This window comes from Lathamus discolor, chromosome 13, assembly GCF_037157495.1.
Source record: "Lathamus discolor isolate bLatDis1 chromosome 13, bLatDis1.hap1, whole genome shotgun sequence".
Taxonomy (NCBI): domain Eukaryota; kingdom Metazoa; phylum Chordata; class Aves; order Psittaciformes; family Psittacidae; genus Lathamus; species Lathamus discolor.
Window position 1 is genome coordinate 6,638,564 of NC_088896.1, and position 17,869 is coordinate 6,656,432.

General features: G+C 49.7%; 1 protein-coding gene across 11 annotated transcripts in view; it reads left to right on the forward strand.

The window, feature by feature from the left end:
• The window catches only part of CACNA1G (calcium voltage-gated channel subunit alpha1 G), a 138,887-nt gene that overhangs the window by 59,161 nt on the left and 61,857 nt on the right, over positions 1-17,869 (forward strand). For all 11 annotated transcript variants that reach the window (XM_065693235.1, XM_065693226.1, XM_065693228.1 and 8 more), the window contains exons 7-13: positions 130-222; positions 1,741-2,551; positions 2,632-2,676; positions 4,015-4,379; positions 15,593-15,744; positions 16,260-16,445; positions 17,586-17,700. In XM_065693235.1, coding sequence (XP_065549307.1) covers positions 130-222; positions 1,741-2,551; positions 2,632-2,676; positions 4,015-4,379; positions 15,593-15,744; positions 16,260-16,445; positions 17,586-17,700 — 1,767 coding nt within the window. The remainder of the gene's footprint in view (positions 1-129; positions 223-1,740; positions 2,552-2,631; positions 2,677-4,014; positions 4,380-15,592; positions 15,745-16,259; positions 16,446-17,585; positions 17,701-17,869) is intronic.

The window sequence follows — 17,869 nt, forward strand, 5'->3', positions numbered from 1 at the left end:
GTGTCTTGTCCTGCACCAAGACCAGCTGTGGGGTGGTCAGAAGTGACCCAGCCAGGAGAAACGTTGCTTGTGCTCTTGGTGTGGTAACTGAGTGTTGACGGGTCCATTTTCTCTCCCTGCCTCCACCAGGTCATCACACTGGAAGGCTGGGTGGACATCATGTACTTTGTCATGGATGCACACTCCTTCTACAACTTCATCTACTTCATCCTCCTGATCATTGTGAGTGGCCTTAGGGGAACACGGGCATCTTCCTGGCATGTGGAGTGACCCAGAGGAGCAGGGTAGATAATGCAGTGAATGCAAAAGCTGATGTAGAAACCAGCCTGCTGGAAGATGTCCAGCTTCAATACATTGTATTGCAGCTGAGTTTTGCTGTGAACATAAAGGAAGGAAAGATGTGCTTAAGCTGTGCTAGATGCATTTCTGTTGTGCTCCAAGGTTCTCTCTCTTAGTTCCCACCTTGAATTTAAGTTCAAAAGCAGGCAAATTTACCCCAGTCAGATTTTGAGCTCTGGAAGGGGAGGAGGCTTCCCAGAAATTCCCCATGTAGAAGGACAGAGAGGACATTTCAGGGAAACAATCCCAAACTTCAGAGAGCACATTAAGAAAGGAGGGAAGAGATTACTGCCCACAGCCCACCCACATGTCACAGCATCATCCGAGACCACCCACAACAGAGCCAACAAAGAGTATCTGTGGGGTGGGCTCCATGAAGGGCTTCATCCATGCAAGCAGAATCGACTGCTCTTAGTGGCTGAGCTCGTTGTATAGACTCTTTATAGTCAAGGGAGAAAAATAGGTGCTTTAAGGGAGTGATTCATCTCCTCCAAAGGTAGACATCCAAAATAAATTAGATGCTTTGCAGACTTGATGTGCCTATTTCTCTCTTGACTCTAAAGGATCATTAGGTGTCTCACTCGGATGTATCTGAGATAAGTGAGATGAGTCCCTTTCTTGCTTTCTAATTTGACTAAGCCCAGCAAAATAGCTGCACGTTGTCCATTAGGCCGTTGTGGGGATTTCTGCTCCTCATCAAACCAGGACTCAAACCCTGATGAGAGAAGATAGGAGGTCGTTTAGTCCATGATGTTTTTTCTGGCTCATCTAATAGCTTCCCCAGAAAAGAAACCATCCCTTGCTCTCAGCATCCTTGAAATGGCGAGGAGGAAGGACAATCAGTGCTTTCCCAGATGCCGTGCGAGTAACGTTAACAGTATGTGATAGTCCTTTAGCATGTCAGTAATTCCCTGTGATCCAGGCTGGGCTCTGCAGAAGGCAGAACCTCATGAAACCCTGGCTGGAAATAAACCCTCTGGGCTGTGGGTACAGCCCGCTGAATGCCTTTGCGTAACAGTCACCCGCAAATCCCGTTAGCAGGGCAAAGGGATCTGCTTGCAGGCTGCCCTGACTCTGCCAGGAAGAACGTTCCTATCAGGAAGCCTCAGTGCATTCATCAGTAATGCCACTAATTGTGATAATTACAACCGCTGTCTGCGGGGGGAGAAAAACATCATCTTAAAAGAGCAAAAGCTTTTTGTCACAATAATCTGCTCTCGTCTTTGATCTGTGACGTCCTCCGTGGAGCGCTGGTGTGCAAGTCCTTGGGGTGAGGGTTTCGGGAGTGACTCAGTCCCCCCATGGTGCTGGCTGATGGTCCCTGTTGGGTGATGCAGGGGACGGGGCTGGATGGGGTTTGCTCCATTAGCAAAGCTGGCTGATGGCTCCTGTTCCCCCTAGGTGGGCTCCTTCTTCATGATCAACCTCTGCCTGGTGGTGATAGCAACGCAGTTCTCTGAGACAAAGCAGCGCGAGAGCCAGCTGATGAAGGAGCAGCGGGTGCGCTACCTGTCCAATGCCAGCACCCTCGCCAGCTTTTCGGAGCCAGGCAGCTGCTACGATGAACTCCTCAAGTACTTGGTTTACATTGTCCGTAAAGGCAGCAAGCAGCTTGTGGAGCTCTACCGGGTGGCGGGGGTGAGGATGGGCTTCCTCGCCAGCCCCACGAGCAAAGCAGGGTCTGACCGGCGCTCCAGGAAGCACCGGAGGAGGAAGAGGTCCTCAGTGCACCACCTTATCCACCACCATCACCACCACCACCACCACTATCACCTGGGCAACGGGAACCTGCGGGCACCTCGTGCCAGCCCCGAGATCAGCGATGTGGAGACCAGCTCACTCCACAATGGGACCAACCGGTTGATGCTCCCCCCTACGGCATCAACTGCCCATGGGGCCCCCAGTGCTGCTCCCAGCAACACCGAGTCTGTCCACAGCATCTACCATGCTGACTGCCACTTCGAGCCGGTGCTCTGCCGGTCATCCCTTCCGCAGCCAGGCCTTGGCTTGCCAAGCCCTGAGGGGATCCCCAAGAACATTGTGGGCAGCAAAGTGTACCCCACGGTGCACCCCAGTACCTCCCATGAGATGCTGAAGGAGAAGAACCTTGGGGAAGCAGCGGTCGGTGGTGGGAGCAGCACCCTGACAAGCCTCAACATCCCACCGGGGCCGTACAGCACCATGCACAAACTGCTGGAGACACAGAGCACGGGTGAGCCTGGGGCCGGGTGTCAATGTAGGGTTGCCTTGTAGAAATACAAGCTGTGACCTGATTTATTTCTCTTTCTACAGGGTTCTTTTCAGTCCACGTTACAGAGAAAGGCGATAGCTTCCCAGGTGAGGCCAACAGAAACCGTCTGACCTACCTAATGTGTTTTGTAGCCAAAATCAGCAGAGAATTTTAGCATCCTAGGTTTCATACTTGCAAGCATCCAAGGGAAATTGATGTTTTCTTTGAACCCATTTTCTTTCCCATCCCCCAAATCAATTTATTCTGCAATTAATTTCTCCTCCCAAACTAACTTAATCTGCAATTACAGGGATTACTTCCCAAATCAGCTAGAACTGGGCTCAGTGACACTGAGCCTGGCTGCTTCCAAACGGTCACATTCCTTGCTGAAATGCAGGGGCTGGAGGTGGCTGCACTGCCCACCACTTGCGGCAGAGCTTGGGGATGGGCACCCTGCAAATCTGAGTCCCAGCACATCCCTGAGCACTGCGTAGCTCTGCTCCCTGTGGCACAGGAGGCTTGGGGAGATCAGGTGTCTGCCTTGCTCAATGGCAGTTGCAGATGCTGAGTATTAAGAATCTGTGATTTGCTCAGGAAGCCCATAACAGAGCCAGGCACTGAACGCAGCTTTCCTGGATCAGGGGTTCATACCTTCACTGCTAGATGCTCTTTCCCCCTCCACATCCTGAGGTTTGGAAGCTTGGGCCAGTCTAATCCGAACCCCCTCAGCTTCCAAGCAGCATTTCTGGCCAGGCTTTCCCAGACAGTGAATTCCTTTTCCATCCCACCACAGTGGCTTTGACCTTTCCAGCCAGGAGCTGTGCAGGGAAGAGACCAAGTCAGGTCCCCAGCCCAGAGACTAAACACACAGAGCCGGGCTCTGAGTTGGTTTATCGCTGGGGTTTTATTCTCACTGCGGCATGCTGCTGTGCAGGAGTCAAGCACGTGCTTTGCCTTTCCCCTTGGCCAGATGGTGGGATACGGGGGGAATATCCTGCTGGTATTGTCACCCGGGAGCCACCTGGCAGCTGGGAGCTGCTGCTGAGGGCAGCACATGGAGGGGGAAGCTGGTGATTTCAGAGCAGCAAACAGCGGGAGCAGGAAAGGAGGCTGCTACCGCAGTGCTGCTGATAATTACAGCCCAGAGCCTGACAGGGCCAGAGAGAGCATTGCTTTCTCCTAGCCATAATGGCCAGAGGTGTAACAAGCTGAGCTTAGGGTCCTGGACAGCTCTATCTGCCTGGGGACAGCAAAGAGGGCTCTGTTACTAGGAAGAAGGCACTCGGGAAGCCCAGGTTTTGCCTAGGGCTCTTTAACCCAGAAGGAGCCCTTTTCCCATTAGGAAATGCCTGTCTTGTCAAGGGCATCAGCTTGATACTAATGGGGACTGGGGGTTGCTCCTATGGCTGATGGGCTGCCATGGCCCTGCCCCACTGGCTTTTCAGGGCCCTGCCAAAGCTCCTGCAAGATCTCCAGCCCCTGCACCAAGCTGGACGGTGGCTCCTGCAGCCCCGAGAGCTGTCCCTACTGCCTCAAGGCGCTGGCAAGTGAAGCCGAGCTGACGGACAACGAGACAGCCGACTCGGACAGCGATGGGGTCTACGAGTTCACGCAGGATGCTCACTACAGCGACCAGCGGGACCCGCAGCGGGGCAGAGCCCGCGCCAGGAGAGCAAGCCGGGTGCTGGCCTTCTGGCACGTGGTGTGCGAGACCTTCCGCAAGATCGTGGACAGCAAGTATTTCGGCCGTGGCATCATGGTGGCCATCCTCATCAACACGCTGAGCATGGGGATCGAGTACCATGAGCAGGTGAGTGCTGTAACAGTGGCTCTTGGCACAGCGGGGATGCGGGCGGTAATGTGGGTCTGAATCCACCTCCCAGCGGGATGGTGAGAGGCACTGGGATGCTGTAGGAAGGGTCTCAGGACAAAGCAGGGCTGGCTTTTTCTCTCTGAGCATGCTTTTAGCTTGCAGGCAGGGGCAAGCAGCAATCACCCCAGCTGGTGCCTGGCTATGTGGCCTCCTGCATCCCAGCCCTGACAGGGATGTTCAGCACTGTGCCGAGATGGCCATCAGCACCATGCCCTGCTGGGTTCTGTGGTGCAGAGCCCAAGGAGAGGCACCAGCCGTTTGCCACTGGGTTTGTGCCAGCCCAGCAGTGCTGGCTGCAGGCTCTGGGGTCAGTGCAGCTGCAGGCAGGGAAACCTATTGAATTTACAGTCCCTGGAGAGGAGGTAACAAATGCCTTTGCTTCCCTGTGAACGCTCCAGCAATAGTCCAAAATAGACTCATCTCTGGCTATTCCTCTGCTTGATTATCTGAGTCCTTGCAGGCAAGAGGCTGCCTCTGTTCCAGCCTCTCGCACACTTGTCACCTAGCAGAGCTTTTAGCTATATATAGTCATTAAGGAAAGGAGTTGCTACATTCCTCTTGAAACATCTCCATAAGGATGACAAGAGCTCTGCTTTCAGGGAGGCTTTTGCAGGGTCTGGTCTCATGAGGGTTTTGTGGCGTGCTGCTGGCAGCGCGCCTGGCATGGTGCCTCTGGTCCTGCTGCAGGCATCAGGTGGCTTGGTGCTGCAGGTGCTCACTTCGTATCTGGGGTGATGAGTTTATTAGCAGGAACGCTGAGATGCTGCAAAACCTTGTTAGATACTCCTGCAATGTTCAAGGGCTCCCACTGACCAGCATGGTGCTGCTCCTTGGGATGCCAGACCTCTCCTCTCCCGGACAGACACAGCCACCCCTATCCCAGCACCGGCCTTTGCTGGGACCTCCCTCATATCTTCAGTGATGGCTTTTTACTCTTCTCCCTTCCTGGCATGTTTCATGTTTGCAGGGCTCGTTGCATGCAGAGGTGTTTCTCCCACAGTGGCAGTGGTGGTGGCTTGAGATCGACTCCAAGTTCCTGTGTCCCCCTGTGGCATTAATGCCTCAGTGACCGAACACCAGGGAGACATGGCTGTGCTAAATGTGTCCCTTCCAGCCAGCACCTTCTCCCCGACATCCTAATACAGTCTGGCTGGCTACCCGTTGTTTTCAGTACACATTAAACAGCGATGCGCTCTCCAGTCCTGCAGGTTTCACCTTCATGCTCTGCCCTTGGTGGGAGCTCTGCAGGGAAGCTTGAATGATTCCACCTTTATTTAATAATAGCAGGAAGATAATCTCCTAAGAACCTGGGGGGAGGTGGCTCACAGAAACCAATGAACAGTCATATTCCTTCCTTGGCTGAAAGGTGAAAGCAGATCCCCTGTGTCTGTCCGAGGTGGGGATTGTTAAGGTTTGTTGCTCTTTATCAGGAGCATCTTTGGGAGATGCTGGTGTAGGCTCCCACCCTGCGTGTACATCCTCCTGCGGATGCATGGCTGAGCAAGCTCCATCATCAAACACCCTAAAGGCAACACAGCTCCTTAACTCTTTGGCTTGGGGGAAATGGGGCAGTGGGATGCTGGCCTCTGCCCTGGCCAGTGGTGAGTCCCCAGCATTGCAGCTGGACGGGAAGTGACAGATTTCTGTGGTGGTTTCCGGGTAACAAGGTGAAGGGAGCGGATAAGCGTGGGGGGACTCCAGATGCTGTGGGTGGTTGCTTGCTTTGACGGTATTTTTGAAGCTACTACTGCTCCAGATTCCTTTCTCCCAGGCATTTGGAGTGAATAGCAGAGCTTGTTTTTATTAGTTCATCTGCTCAAAGTGGCAGCAGAGAGCAGAGAGGTGTTTTTCTGTAATCTCTGGAGGTTTATAGTCTGCAGTTTCGTAATCTGACAGTTATGAGAGCAGGAATTAGAGGAAAGAGATGCTGGACCAGGCCTTGCTGCAGAGATTATAAACACTGAAATGTGATTTTTTCTGTTAGAAGAGCCTTTCCTAAAGTGCAAGTGATGAACCACGCCACATTTATCTTCTTTGGCTGATGTTTGCAAAGATATGAGGGGGCTTGAAGAGTACTTGACTCCACGGCTTTCTATATTAAGCTCTCTGCTTATTTAATGAATATTTACCTCTTGGGATTTTCACATGAGCACTCTGGCACCCCAGGCTGTACTAGGATAAATGCTTTCAGGACATGTTTTAAGGTGCTATGTCAAAAGCCTTGTTTACCAGCACCTTTCTGGAGGGGAGAGGACACACTTGCACTAGAGGAGCATGTGCAGGACCCAGGGGTGAGCTGCAGTGGCTCACCCTTGCCTGGCTGCATAGGGTGATTGTGGGCAATACCGTGTCCCCTCCAACCTTCATGGTTCTGCATCAGTTCAATCCAGGACATCTAAATTTTGGCTTCTTTCATGCATCTGGATCTGTGTCAAGCCTCCAGGTCAGGAAGGAGGGGAATCAATTGTAAAATAGTGCCAGTATCTCTTGCACCTCTTTTGAATTGTTTCTTATGAATGCAGTGACTCAAAGACCTGTCCCATATCCAGGCAGCAGCTGGTGCTGCACCAGGGGCTCTGAGCATCATAGACCAATGCAAACTGATGCTGCATCCCAGCTGCTTCACTCCAACTGTGGCTTTAATAGTGCAACCCAACTCTTCTCTCTGGTGAAGGTTCTAATTTGGTGCTTCCCAGTATGAATCTGATTCATTAGGCTGTGATTCAGGAGGACGCGTACACATGTGCATTCATCCCTCCGATCAATGAGACAGCATTACCCTGGGCAACTTCCATCTGCTCCGGGCTCTTCCTGGGAGCTCACAAGGTCCCACGCTCATGCACTGTCTTCTCTTCCTAGAGGGATCTCTACTTCCACGTTGGTGCATATCCCATGTCTCTCTTTAACTCCATCACACATCTCTCCAGCCCTGTGCCAGCCACTCTAAGCCAAGAGATCAAAGCTTTGGCAGTGCAGCGAGGCTTTCCCTCCCTCGGTGTTTGCTGGCTTTGCCCGAAGCAGGGCTTGTAGCTAGCATCAACTTAATTCCTCAGCGCTACAGCTGCATAGGGTGCTCCCAGGGTAGGAAAATGAGGTGCCCTATAGATTCGCACGTGCTGTATTCAATTAGCTCCTGCTTGAGCAGAAATTACTCTTATTAACAGATTGCTGTTGGAGACTGAAGGAGTCAAGTCAACGCTAATGGAAGTCATCAGAGCTGTTAATCACCAGGACTTCAAAAACCAGCTCTCTGTTTGTTACTGGGGGTAATTCTTTTTATAGACCTGAGGGGTTCTTCCGCTCCTCCGTGATTTGAAAGGGTTTATGAGGTCCTGTAGGAACTCGGATGTTTTAATTGACTCACTCACAAAGCTCTTCCAGCATGCCAGGCAAAATACATGGGTACCATGGCCCTCATAGCCTTAAAAAAATGGGCTGTGCCTATAAAGCAAACTTTATTCTGGCTCTGCAGACTGAATGATTGGAAAATAAAATGAGATTTCATGCAATTGGAAGGTGTATGGGTTTTTTATCAGATAATTCAGTTCTCTGCATGCTTTAGTGATGAGCTTATGTGGATTCCTTGACATCTACTGAAGTTTTCTTCAGCTCCCTGGATGGGGAGACGTAAGCCTCAATCCTTTCCTGTTAATTTAGTTCAGAAGCTGGAAATACTTGGGTTGCCTTAGATCCTATCACTGCAGCTGTTGTTTCAGGTGCCATCCGTACCTTTATGTTATCGCTGCTCAGGCAGTGCTGAGAAGGGATTTGAGCTCAGTGAAATAGGAAAATGATGTGTGTGCTTTCGAAACTCGCCTCATCCCCATGAGGATGAAAAATCGCTGCTCTCTGCAGATAGCCGGGTGTTTCTCTGCTCCTTCTTTGATTATTGTGGTTGTTCCCCTTGGGTGAGAGCCAGCAAATTCAGCTCGAGCTTCTGGAGTATCCTCAGCTTGTACCAACAAATGTTTTTGTCTGTAAGTGCTCCTGATTGCTGATTGTTGGTGATTTCCCAGGGATAAGTCCCTTTATTCACAGATTCTCCTGGCAGAGGTTGGTCCCAATGTGTTGATGCCCATGGCTCTGCCCTGCTGTCACGGATGCCCCTTCGCATCCTGCTCAGTCCCCAGTAGGAGTGAGGACAGGAGCCGAGCACTTTTTCCCTCGTCTCTGCTGGATTTCATCTCTTTGTTATAATTGGTTTTTTGCTGATGCTAGGAAACGATCAGCTTTTCCCCACTGGAAGCCTGTCAGCATTAGAGATAGTGTTACCAGCATCAGAAACCCCGGTTCAGCAGAACGGCGCAGGAGCCCTACAGAGACAGCCTTTTTCTTTCTCTGTTTTTATTTCCTCCCTCCCCCAGTCCTTCTCAAGTACTAATGGGGAGATAAGTTTCCAACTTGGTTTAGATTAACTAGAAATAGAGGGCTTTAAATCTCAAGTACTTACAAGGTGTGACCAAGTGGAAATGCAGCTTTTGTTCAGCTTAAGCTCCTTCAAAACCTGGGCAGATGGATGAGCTACTTCATGTTTTTCTTGCATTTTCTGGGATAATATTAATCCAGAGATCTCAAACTGAGAGAGATAAGGAGTTCAAGCAGAAATATCTGCTGTGCCTCTTGAGAGCAGTAAAGATTGCTCAGTGCCAGGGCTTGTGGGAGGTCTGCAGGTCCTGCTTCTGGTCCTGGGCAGGGATGGTTTGTGGCATGTCCCTTCAGGGTTGGGTAATGAGTTTCTCCATCAGGCTTGGGGCCTGTCCCCTTACTTGCACCCCAGGTTTGGAATGACAAAAGGCAGAGAGAAGTGCATGGGGATATGGCCACTTACAGGCAGTAAGGGCCAGGGAATTCATTTGTTGGCCATGGTTCCTCAACAAGGATGTGGTGGAGAGGAAGGTCTTGCATTGCACCAGAAGGAGCCATTTCCATGGGTCTCAGCTCCTTCCTTCTGCAGGTGTGGGGTGGGAAGGGACATCAACAGGGAAGAATGGTTGAAGGTGAGATCAACAGCAGTGGTGGAAGGGGAGTCCCTCCTGTGCAGACAGCTCTCGTATTTCCAAATGAAACACTGCTTTCCTCCCTTTCTTGCAGCATTCCATTCAGCCCGTAACAAAACTTTCCTTTCCCATGCAGCGAAGGGATGAAACAGGACTTGTTCGCTTGTCTGTCAAAGTAATTTCCTTTTAATGAATGCCTTCAAATCCTGAACTTCCCAGCAGTCCTCCAGCCCACCGAGCAGCAAGCACGCTGCCCTTTCCGTGTCTCCAGCTCCGGGAGGAGCAAAGCAAAACCCTCTGCTATCCTGCTACTGTTTCCTTTAACCAACTTGGCAAAGGATGAAAAGAGGGAGCCTGTCGGTCTATCAGGCTCTGATTAAACATGACTCAGGTTCACACTGCTGGACCCAGGACAATAGCGAAAGCCCAGTGCCTTTTAAGGAGCCCCAAAGACAATGAATGTAATCACTGAAAATATGTGTGGATTGGGTTTCTATTTATAAAGTAGCAAGTGGCTCTGGAGCTGAGAGGGGCTGTATTTACTGAAGGGAACCAAAGTGGTTTTCAGGATGGCTGTGACTCAGTGGGTGCACTAAGGTAGAGTTAAGAATGTGGGTGCAATGAGGGCAGGGCATGCAGAAGGCTTGTTGGTTGGCTGAGGACACAGCCATGAGCTATAAATGATGGGGAATCAGGTGCAGAAGAGGGCAAAGAAAGTGCACTTCATTTTGTTAATTAATAGCTGCTCCCATTCATCAGAATTCCTTGTGTTTGGTCCCAAGATTCATGGTTTGGCTCCTGTTTTGAGGCAGACCCGACGTGTGTCTGCACCCACGAGGAGGGTGGTGAGGATCTTAATGGACCGGTGTCAGGTTGAAAATCGCATCTTTGTGTGACCCATTTGATTCTTTTCTTGTGTATATATATTTAAAAGTCTGCAAGTGATGAGTCAGTAAAATGTTGTTGGTGTTTCCTGTGAAATAGCTGAGGTCAGTATTTTCTTTCTGTGTTATTTTTCCTTGGTTGCCATGGTAATGATTTCAGAAGGGGTTTATTCTGCAGCCGTTTGAATGGGTTAGAAGTTTTCACTGTCTTCTGGATCCGCTCACAGAAGCAGAGCCTTCAGGATCAGGAGGGATCTGCCTCCTGGGCGGTCATCCCCGTCTCTCCCTCTGTACTGTGGAGAGACAGAGTGATTTTTCTATGTAATTTCATTGTTAGCAAGACAGAGAGGAAAGACCCTGGGGTGCTTGTGCTCTTTTGTGCTGACATCCCCTGGGGCAGGGGCTGGGCAAGACCAGGCTCAGCCACAGCCTGGAGCTCACTGCCTGGGCAAGGGGGAAATGGTGATGGATGGATCCATACCAGACATTCCCATGGCGATGATGATGATGAAGAGCCTGTGCCTTATATGGGTCATGGCTGGAGGAGGGCAGGAGCAGAAGCCTTGTAAGCCCTGTGCACCATCTGCCAGGGCCCTTGGTTGCACTTTATCATGCAGCAGGGTTTGTCTTTCAGGAACTGGGGAACACAGCCACAGGAGTTTGTGCTTTTAATAACCCCAGCTCCTGTTCTCACCTTTTTTCCCACTCATTGCCTGCAGCCATGCTTGCTCAGCAGACACCTTGGAGCCCGGGGCGCAGGAAGCAGTACCGTATGCCACTGTCTTGTGCCTAGGTGGAAATGAAGCACATCTCTCTGCCGTTGGAATCCTCATTTGTGAGCATGTACATGTAGCTTAAAGAAAAAAAAAAAAGAGATGAGTTACAGCCTATTTCTGAATGCTGAAAAAGGGCAAGGCGCTAGTCTAGCACAAAGATACCCTTCAACACAGCGTTTAGTATCTGGGGACATCCTCCCTTGCCTTTTCCTGTCCCCATAGCAGTGCCCGGCTTGGTGCCAGGCAGTCCTGCCCAAAGGCAGGGTGCAGAGCATCCCCTCCTCGCCAGTGTGGCTCTCACCCTGCCAGGCAGGGCTGTGTCCGGATGGGTGCTCGTGGCTCACCTCCTCCCCGCCGCCTTCGCTTGCCTCGTGGTGTTGATGGGAGATGCTGCGCTGTCTGCTCCTATTTTATGTGCTGCCACAGCTTGTCAATGTGCTGTTTGGTACATCAACAAATCGACACTACACAAACAGAGAGCTAACAGGGAATGATTTATCCAGGACACCACGTCTGTGTGTCCAGCAAGGCAAGATGTCTTGGAAACAGAAATCAGTATTTACCGAAGACTCATCTGAAGAGCTGGTGTTTTGTGCACAGCTGAATGGCACTTGCATCTTGCTCTTTCTGGGTATTGCTCGTTTAATTACAGGATGCTTTCATTTTAATAAGTCATTGCTGTTACTGACAGAGAATTAGCAGACTCTCCTTTTAATGGGGAAGCTGAGGCAGATGTGCTGTAATTGGGGTGGTGGGAATCAGGGTGCTGCAAAGAAACCCCAGGCTCTGCATCCCCACAAGATGCTTTTTCCAGTGCGGGTCCTGGAGGGGCTTGTTTTCCAAGTAAGTCAAGGGAAGGATGCAACCTGCCCTGGCTGCCCCTCAGAGGGAAAGCTGCTCTGTTCCTCTGCACCCAGCAAGGAACCATGGAGCGGGTTTTGTGCCAGAAATCAGTGACTCTCCCAGGTACATTATGTCTACAGTTGGTCAATATTGTTTTGATTAGATGATTATTGTCAGCAAAAGGCAGTTTATCAAACTTGAAGCTTGGGAGGGGAGCTGTTTCAGTGAACTGTCTTTAAAAAGGAGTAATTTATTGAAATAAGTTGTCTGAGGTATTTGAAATGCCCATTGGAACAGCTGGGGAACAAAAAGTTCCATGTTCTCTTCAAGCTGACTTTTTAAAATGTTTTTTAATTTCAGTTGATTTATGATAGAGATCAAATGGGTAAGGGAATAGGGACTGAAACAGAGGAGAGCTTTCAAAGTTTTGGGTACAAAGTGTTCCACTTCACCAGCTGGGAGATGCTGCATTCCTGTTTGGGATGGGATGACAATTTCCATCCCCATGGGAGAGAAAAGTCACTTTCCTGCTGTATTGTAATGATGTCTAAGGAAAGATGTCTTGGACATGTTTGTGCTTTCTCTAGAGCAGAAGCATCTTATAGGGAGTCTTATTATCTATGCACATCTATGTCTGCATGGAATTCTGAGCTGGTACTCTCAGAAGTGTTTGAATCGCCACTGCCTGGCTGTGATTCCTTTGGGCAGGATCATGATCTCAGCCCACCTCTGGTTTTACCTACAGTTCCCATTGGTGCTCATGGCAGGGGTCCCATGGACTGGCTGCAGTGATGTGCCCCTTGAGAGGATGTGGAGCTGTTGCAGGGGACTCATGAGCTTCCCTTGGGGACCCCCTGGGAGGGAGCAAGAGGCCTGGGAGAAGGAAGAGTGCTCCACAGCAAAAACCCTGTGAGGAATGCTCATCGCCCTGTCTGAACCGTCTGGGGATGTGTTGTTTCCCAAAGCAAAATAGCTCCTCGATTTCAGGCGGGTCTGGTTGTGTCGTGCTTCCAGCAGATGCTCGCCTCGCCCTCCCCCAGCTCTGGTTCAGGAGATCACACTCTTCATTTTTATTGTGGGCATCCGATGTCTCGGATATTAAAAACTGTTTCCTGTGAGGGAAGTGGAGAAGCGCGTGCGGAGGAAGAGTGGGGGGCCAGGCGGCTTTTTTGGGATGAAGCAGGGGGAGATGGATGGATCTGGTGCTGCTGTGGGTGGCGAGCATCACCACCTATAGCACCAACACCCATAGCCCTTCTGTGCCAGTGCCAGGAGTATCTGGGGCTCTTGTGTGCTGCAAGGGATGTTTCATGGGCTGGTCATGGACCATCCAGCACATGCTGGGCACCCTGGGGCAGTTGCAGCATAAGCGCTGCTCCCCCTGGCGCTCCCCACATTACCCAGCTGTGTCCTGCCAGTGCCTCCCATCTGGATTTATACATCCCAATAACATCTTCTACCAGAAGGTGCTCACAGAGTGCAAAGTTTCATTAATCCATGCTAATTACACAACATCCCTGCAGGGGCTGGTTGGGTTTTCCATGTCAGCCCCCATGGGGAAGGGATGCCACAGCTTGTGGGAGATGCTGGGCGCTGCTCCCGCATCGAGGGATTTAACCAGGCTGTGCCTTTGGGGCCAGTTAGATTTGGCAGCGTGGTCACAGAGGGAGAACAGAGGGTGGAAATCAGCCTTGAGGGCCCAGGTTAGTGGTGATGATGGATGAGAATGAAAGCTTCCAGGAACACGTTTCCTTTCCAGCAGGATTGCTGCAGTAACGATAACAGCGCAGCCTGCCTCAGTGCTGGGGCTCTCATGAATGAGTTGGCATTTTTTTGTGACTGATGTAGACTTTCAGCTATTTGAAATTATCCTGAAGTGCAGCTTGACACAAGTTCTCGGCCTATTTATTACTTTGTGTCCGAGTGTTCCCATAGGTATATGATTTTTAAACCAGAGCTGAATTTAATATCGGAAGCTGAAGCATTTGTATCTTAGCTGTAGATCAGTGAGAAGGTGATTTGGGATGTATGTTCGGGGTGTTTGTCAAACTCTAGCCAAGGGATGCATTCATCAGCGAGGACGTTTGAGCTATAGAAAGTGTTCAACACCACCCTTTTGTTTAATAACTTTTTATTTTCAATGCTGCTGTTTCCCCCTTTGCTATCCTGTGTCATCACAAGCTCCCACCAGCATCAGTGCAAGTCCCCAGGGATTGCAGTACCATCAACCATCACACTGGGTTGGAAGAGCTTGAGCTGCACAGGCTTGGCCAGCTGTACCTGGAGACTTCAACCCTGAGAAGGAAAGGGTTGAAAGCCTACGTGGATTTATCTGTTTATTTGCCAGTATATATCAGTGAAGCCCTTGGTCGCTGTAGATTCCTGGGGCTCTGAAGCACAGTTGATCAAGCATTGACCTTGCCTCTGAGCCACCTCTGGGTCACCTCGTGCCAAATCCAACCACTTGTGCCATGGCATGGCAGCTCCTGGTTGAAACTGTACTAAGTTTTTGGCCAGCCACCAAGGTGTTTCATGTGAGTGGTGGGAGTCGTCAACAGCACATGTTATACATTGGCTTCTGCTCGCGGTATAGCTGCTGTGAGTTAGCACATCTGGCCATAACCCACCATGGTGTTCAGGCACCTAAAGCTGCATGTGGTTACATGTGGGGATTTAGAAGAGTATCTGGGTGAGTTAAGTGTCAAACTACCCCTACGAAGAATCAAGCACCTACTGTATGTAAGGTGCTTTTTGACCTGCGCCAGCCCAGTGCCCTGCAGGGCACCTCAGCGTTGCCGACATGACCCCGCAGATGGCTCCTAATGTTAATGAAGCCTTTAAACAGAAACATGGCAATTGCAGCTGCGTGTTGGGGTTAGATGGGGAGAAAGGATCTGGTGCTGCAGATTCTGTTTGTGCCTTTGCCACCGACTTGCCAGATCCTAAACAGATTACACCACCGTGTTTTGTCTTCTGCCATATGTTTTCCAATAATGCCCACCCACCTGTTGGGGAAAGCGCTGGGTGTCTGCAGGCATTGTTGGGAACAGCCTGTGAAACGTGCTAGAAGAACATGAAAGGTATTAATTTAGGTCTAACATTAGCAGATGTCTGTTTGTTAAGGGTTTTTCATGCCTCAGATTGCCAGGCTGGAATGCCAAGACTGGGCCCTCCTTCAGTAGCAGGGGTCTCCTGATAATGGTTTTTTATTTGAGCCATTCCAGTTTTACCACCTCCAGTCTCTGGTTTCGAAAAATCTTAGCTTACATCTTTGGATGAGATACTAAACAAAAATTCAGGCCTTAAAAGTGTATTTATGTTAGAAAGCATCCCTCCTGCATAAGGCAAATTGATCTGGAGGATGTGAAAGTGTTAAGACTCAGTACATGCCACTTCTGTGTAAACCTCCTGAGGTGTACTAATGCTGCGATAAAAGTGAAGTCCATGTCTGGATTTACCTGCTTGTTTTACAATGGGTGTATAAGCCTTAAATACTCTGATAGTATTTTTCTTCTCTCTCCTGGGCTTGGAGTGAACCATTAGCATCGGCATCCCTACACTTGCAGTATCGGGGCTTGTATTTCCAGACATAATTTTGGATATGGAGCTATGCTCCTTACTGTCTCCCTTTCCTCCCCTTCTTTCCCCAGCCAGAGGAGCTTACCAACGCCCTGGAGATCAGCAACATAGTCTTCACAAGCCTCTTTGCCCTGGAGATGCTATTGAAAGTCCTTGTTTATGGCCCTTTTGGCTACATTAAGAATCCATACAACATCTTTGATGGGATCATCGTGGTGATTAGGTACAAACATAGAGCTTTCTTTATGTGTGTTTCCCCTCATTTGACTGTTTAATTAAACAGAAAGTAATGGAGAGTGGGCATAAACACCTTCTTGTGACATTTTATGCTTCTCTGCTGTAAATTAATGCCCTTAGACACAATTGCTAATACATATCTTGGGGTTATTTTATAGTCATTTTAGAGAGGCTCAAGCAGAAAGCTATCAGTCCCAATGTCCTGATGGCATCCAAATGGTACAACCAGTGTCCGATTAAGCAGCTCTCTGTTTTTTTGGCTTGTGCAAAGGCTGTAATTGCCCCTGCAGCTGCAGCCACTGATTTGCAGGAGTGTTTTTGACACTCTAGTGGGGCTCTGCTCTTTGCAAGCCTGGATGGAGTCCAGTTTACCAGGGGCATTGGCAACTGTGTCTCTGCCTGCTTGCCATCCCTTTTCTCTCTGAATTTCACCCTCCCTCTGCTTCCTTTCCTATGTGGCTTTGTCTTCTCATCCTTCAGTGACCTTTTCTTCCTCCTTAGTGTGTGGGAGATCGTGGGCCAGCAAGGAGGGGGGCTGTCAGTCCTGCGGACCTTTCGGCTTATGCGAGTTCTGAAGCTGGTCCGCTTCATGCCAGCCCTCCAGCGCCAGCTCGTAGTCCTCATGAAGACCATGGACAATGTGGCCACCTTCTGCATGTTGCTGATGCTCTTCATCTTCATCTTTAGGTGAGTGCTTCTGATTCCCCATCCTGAGGTTGCTCTGGGTTTTTATGTAGGATCTCGTGGCAAGGTGAGGAGATGTAAGAGTCAATAGCAGGACTTGGCTGAGCTGGATGGTCCCAGGAGCAGCATCGCTGGCCAGCGCTGGCAGTGGCTTGCTGCCCTGCCTGAATTCTCTTAACTGTGGCCAAATGAGACGTGTGTCTTTGCAAGATGATTTACAAGGGAAGTCTTTCAGCTGGATAATTCCTTGACACCACCCCAAGACAGCAGTCCCATTACTTACAGCCTACCAGAAAGCCTAGTGCTAAAAATATTGCCAAGAAGAGGGTGATGTTCCTAGAATAAAGTCAGCCCTGGTGGTGCTTGTGTTCCTGCATGGCCTCTTTAAGAAGTGGTTAGAAATAGGCTTGGCATAACCCTGAGATTTTGGATTTCGGGTTAGATTTTGAGAAGAACTTGTCCCCTTGTCACAGCCAACTCCGGTGTTCCAGCACTCCAAGCTCCGGGAAGGCTGGAGAAAGCCAGTCTCTTCCATGGAATGGTGTCCCATCTCCCTGTGAGACGCTTCACTCCAAACCCACCATTTGCAGCTGTGGTGCTCAGTAGAGCTGTGAATAAATTGATTATTCAGGTTACTGGATGAGAACAGGGGAAAGCAAATTATCCTTTAAGTATCAGCCTAAAATGAAAAGTATTCTGTTTTCTTGTCAAAATTGAGAAAGCTGTTTCAGGTCCCCAGATATGTCTAATTCAGGCATTTCACAGAAACTCTTTTTCGTCTTCCTAATTCAATTGAAGCATATTTTGCTGAGAATGTGTCATTGCAAAACAGAAAGTCAAAACATTTTGTTTAGAGAGATGTTGAAAGACAATGTTTTGACTTAAAAGGAAAAACAAAGCAGAATTAAAAGGAGTGGGCATGCTTTTCGGTCAAAACTCAGAGGTTCTTCCCCATTCCAATTAATAAATTCACAACTGGTTTGCGTGATCTTGAGGTGCGTTTTTCAGTGAAAAGATGATTCCTCTTTAACAGAAAATAAAAGGAATTGCCCAAGTGGAGTTAGGACAGAGTCAGCCCTGTTGTGTGGTTACTGGTTTGTACTGTGGTCCTCTTGTTGAGCCCCTGCTTTCCTTCCCATGCAGCATCCTGGGGATGCACCTCTTTGGCTGTAAGTTTGCTTCAGAGAGAGATGGGGACACGCTGCCTGACAGGAAGAACTTTGACTCCTTGCTTTGGGCCATCGTCACCGTTTTCCAGGTACAGAATGGAAAATCACAGAATCAACCAGGTTGGAAAAGACCTTTAAGATCATTAAGTCCAACCTTTACCTCAGGACTTCCACAACTTGTGTGTTTTGGGGGGCTGCAAGGGCTGGGGTTGTTTTCCAAAGCATCTAACAGAGCTTAGTGAAGCTCCCTGCCATGGA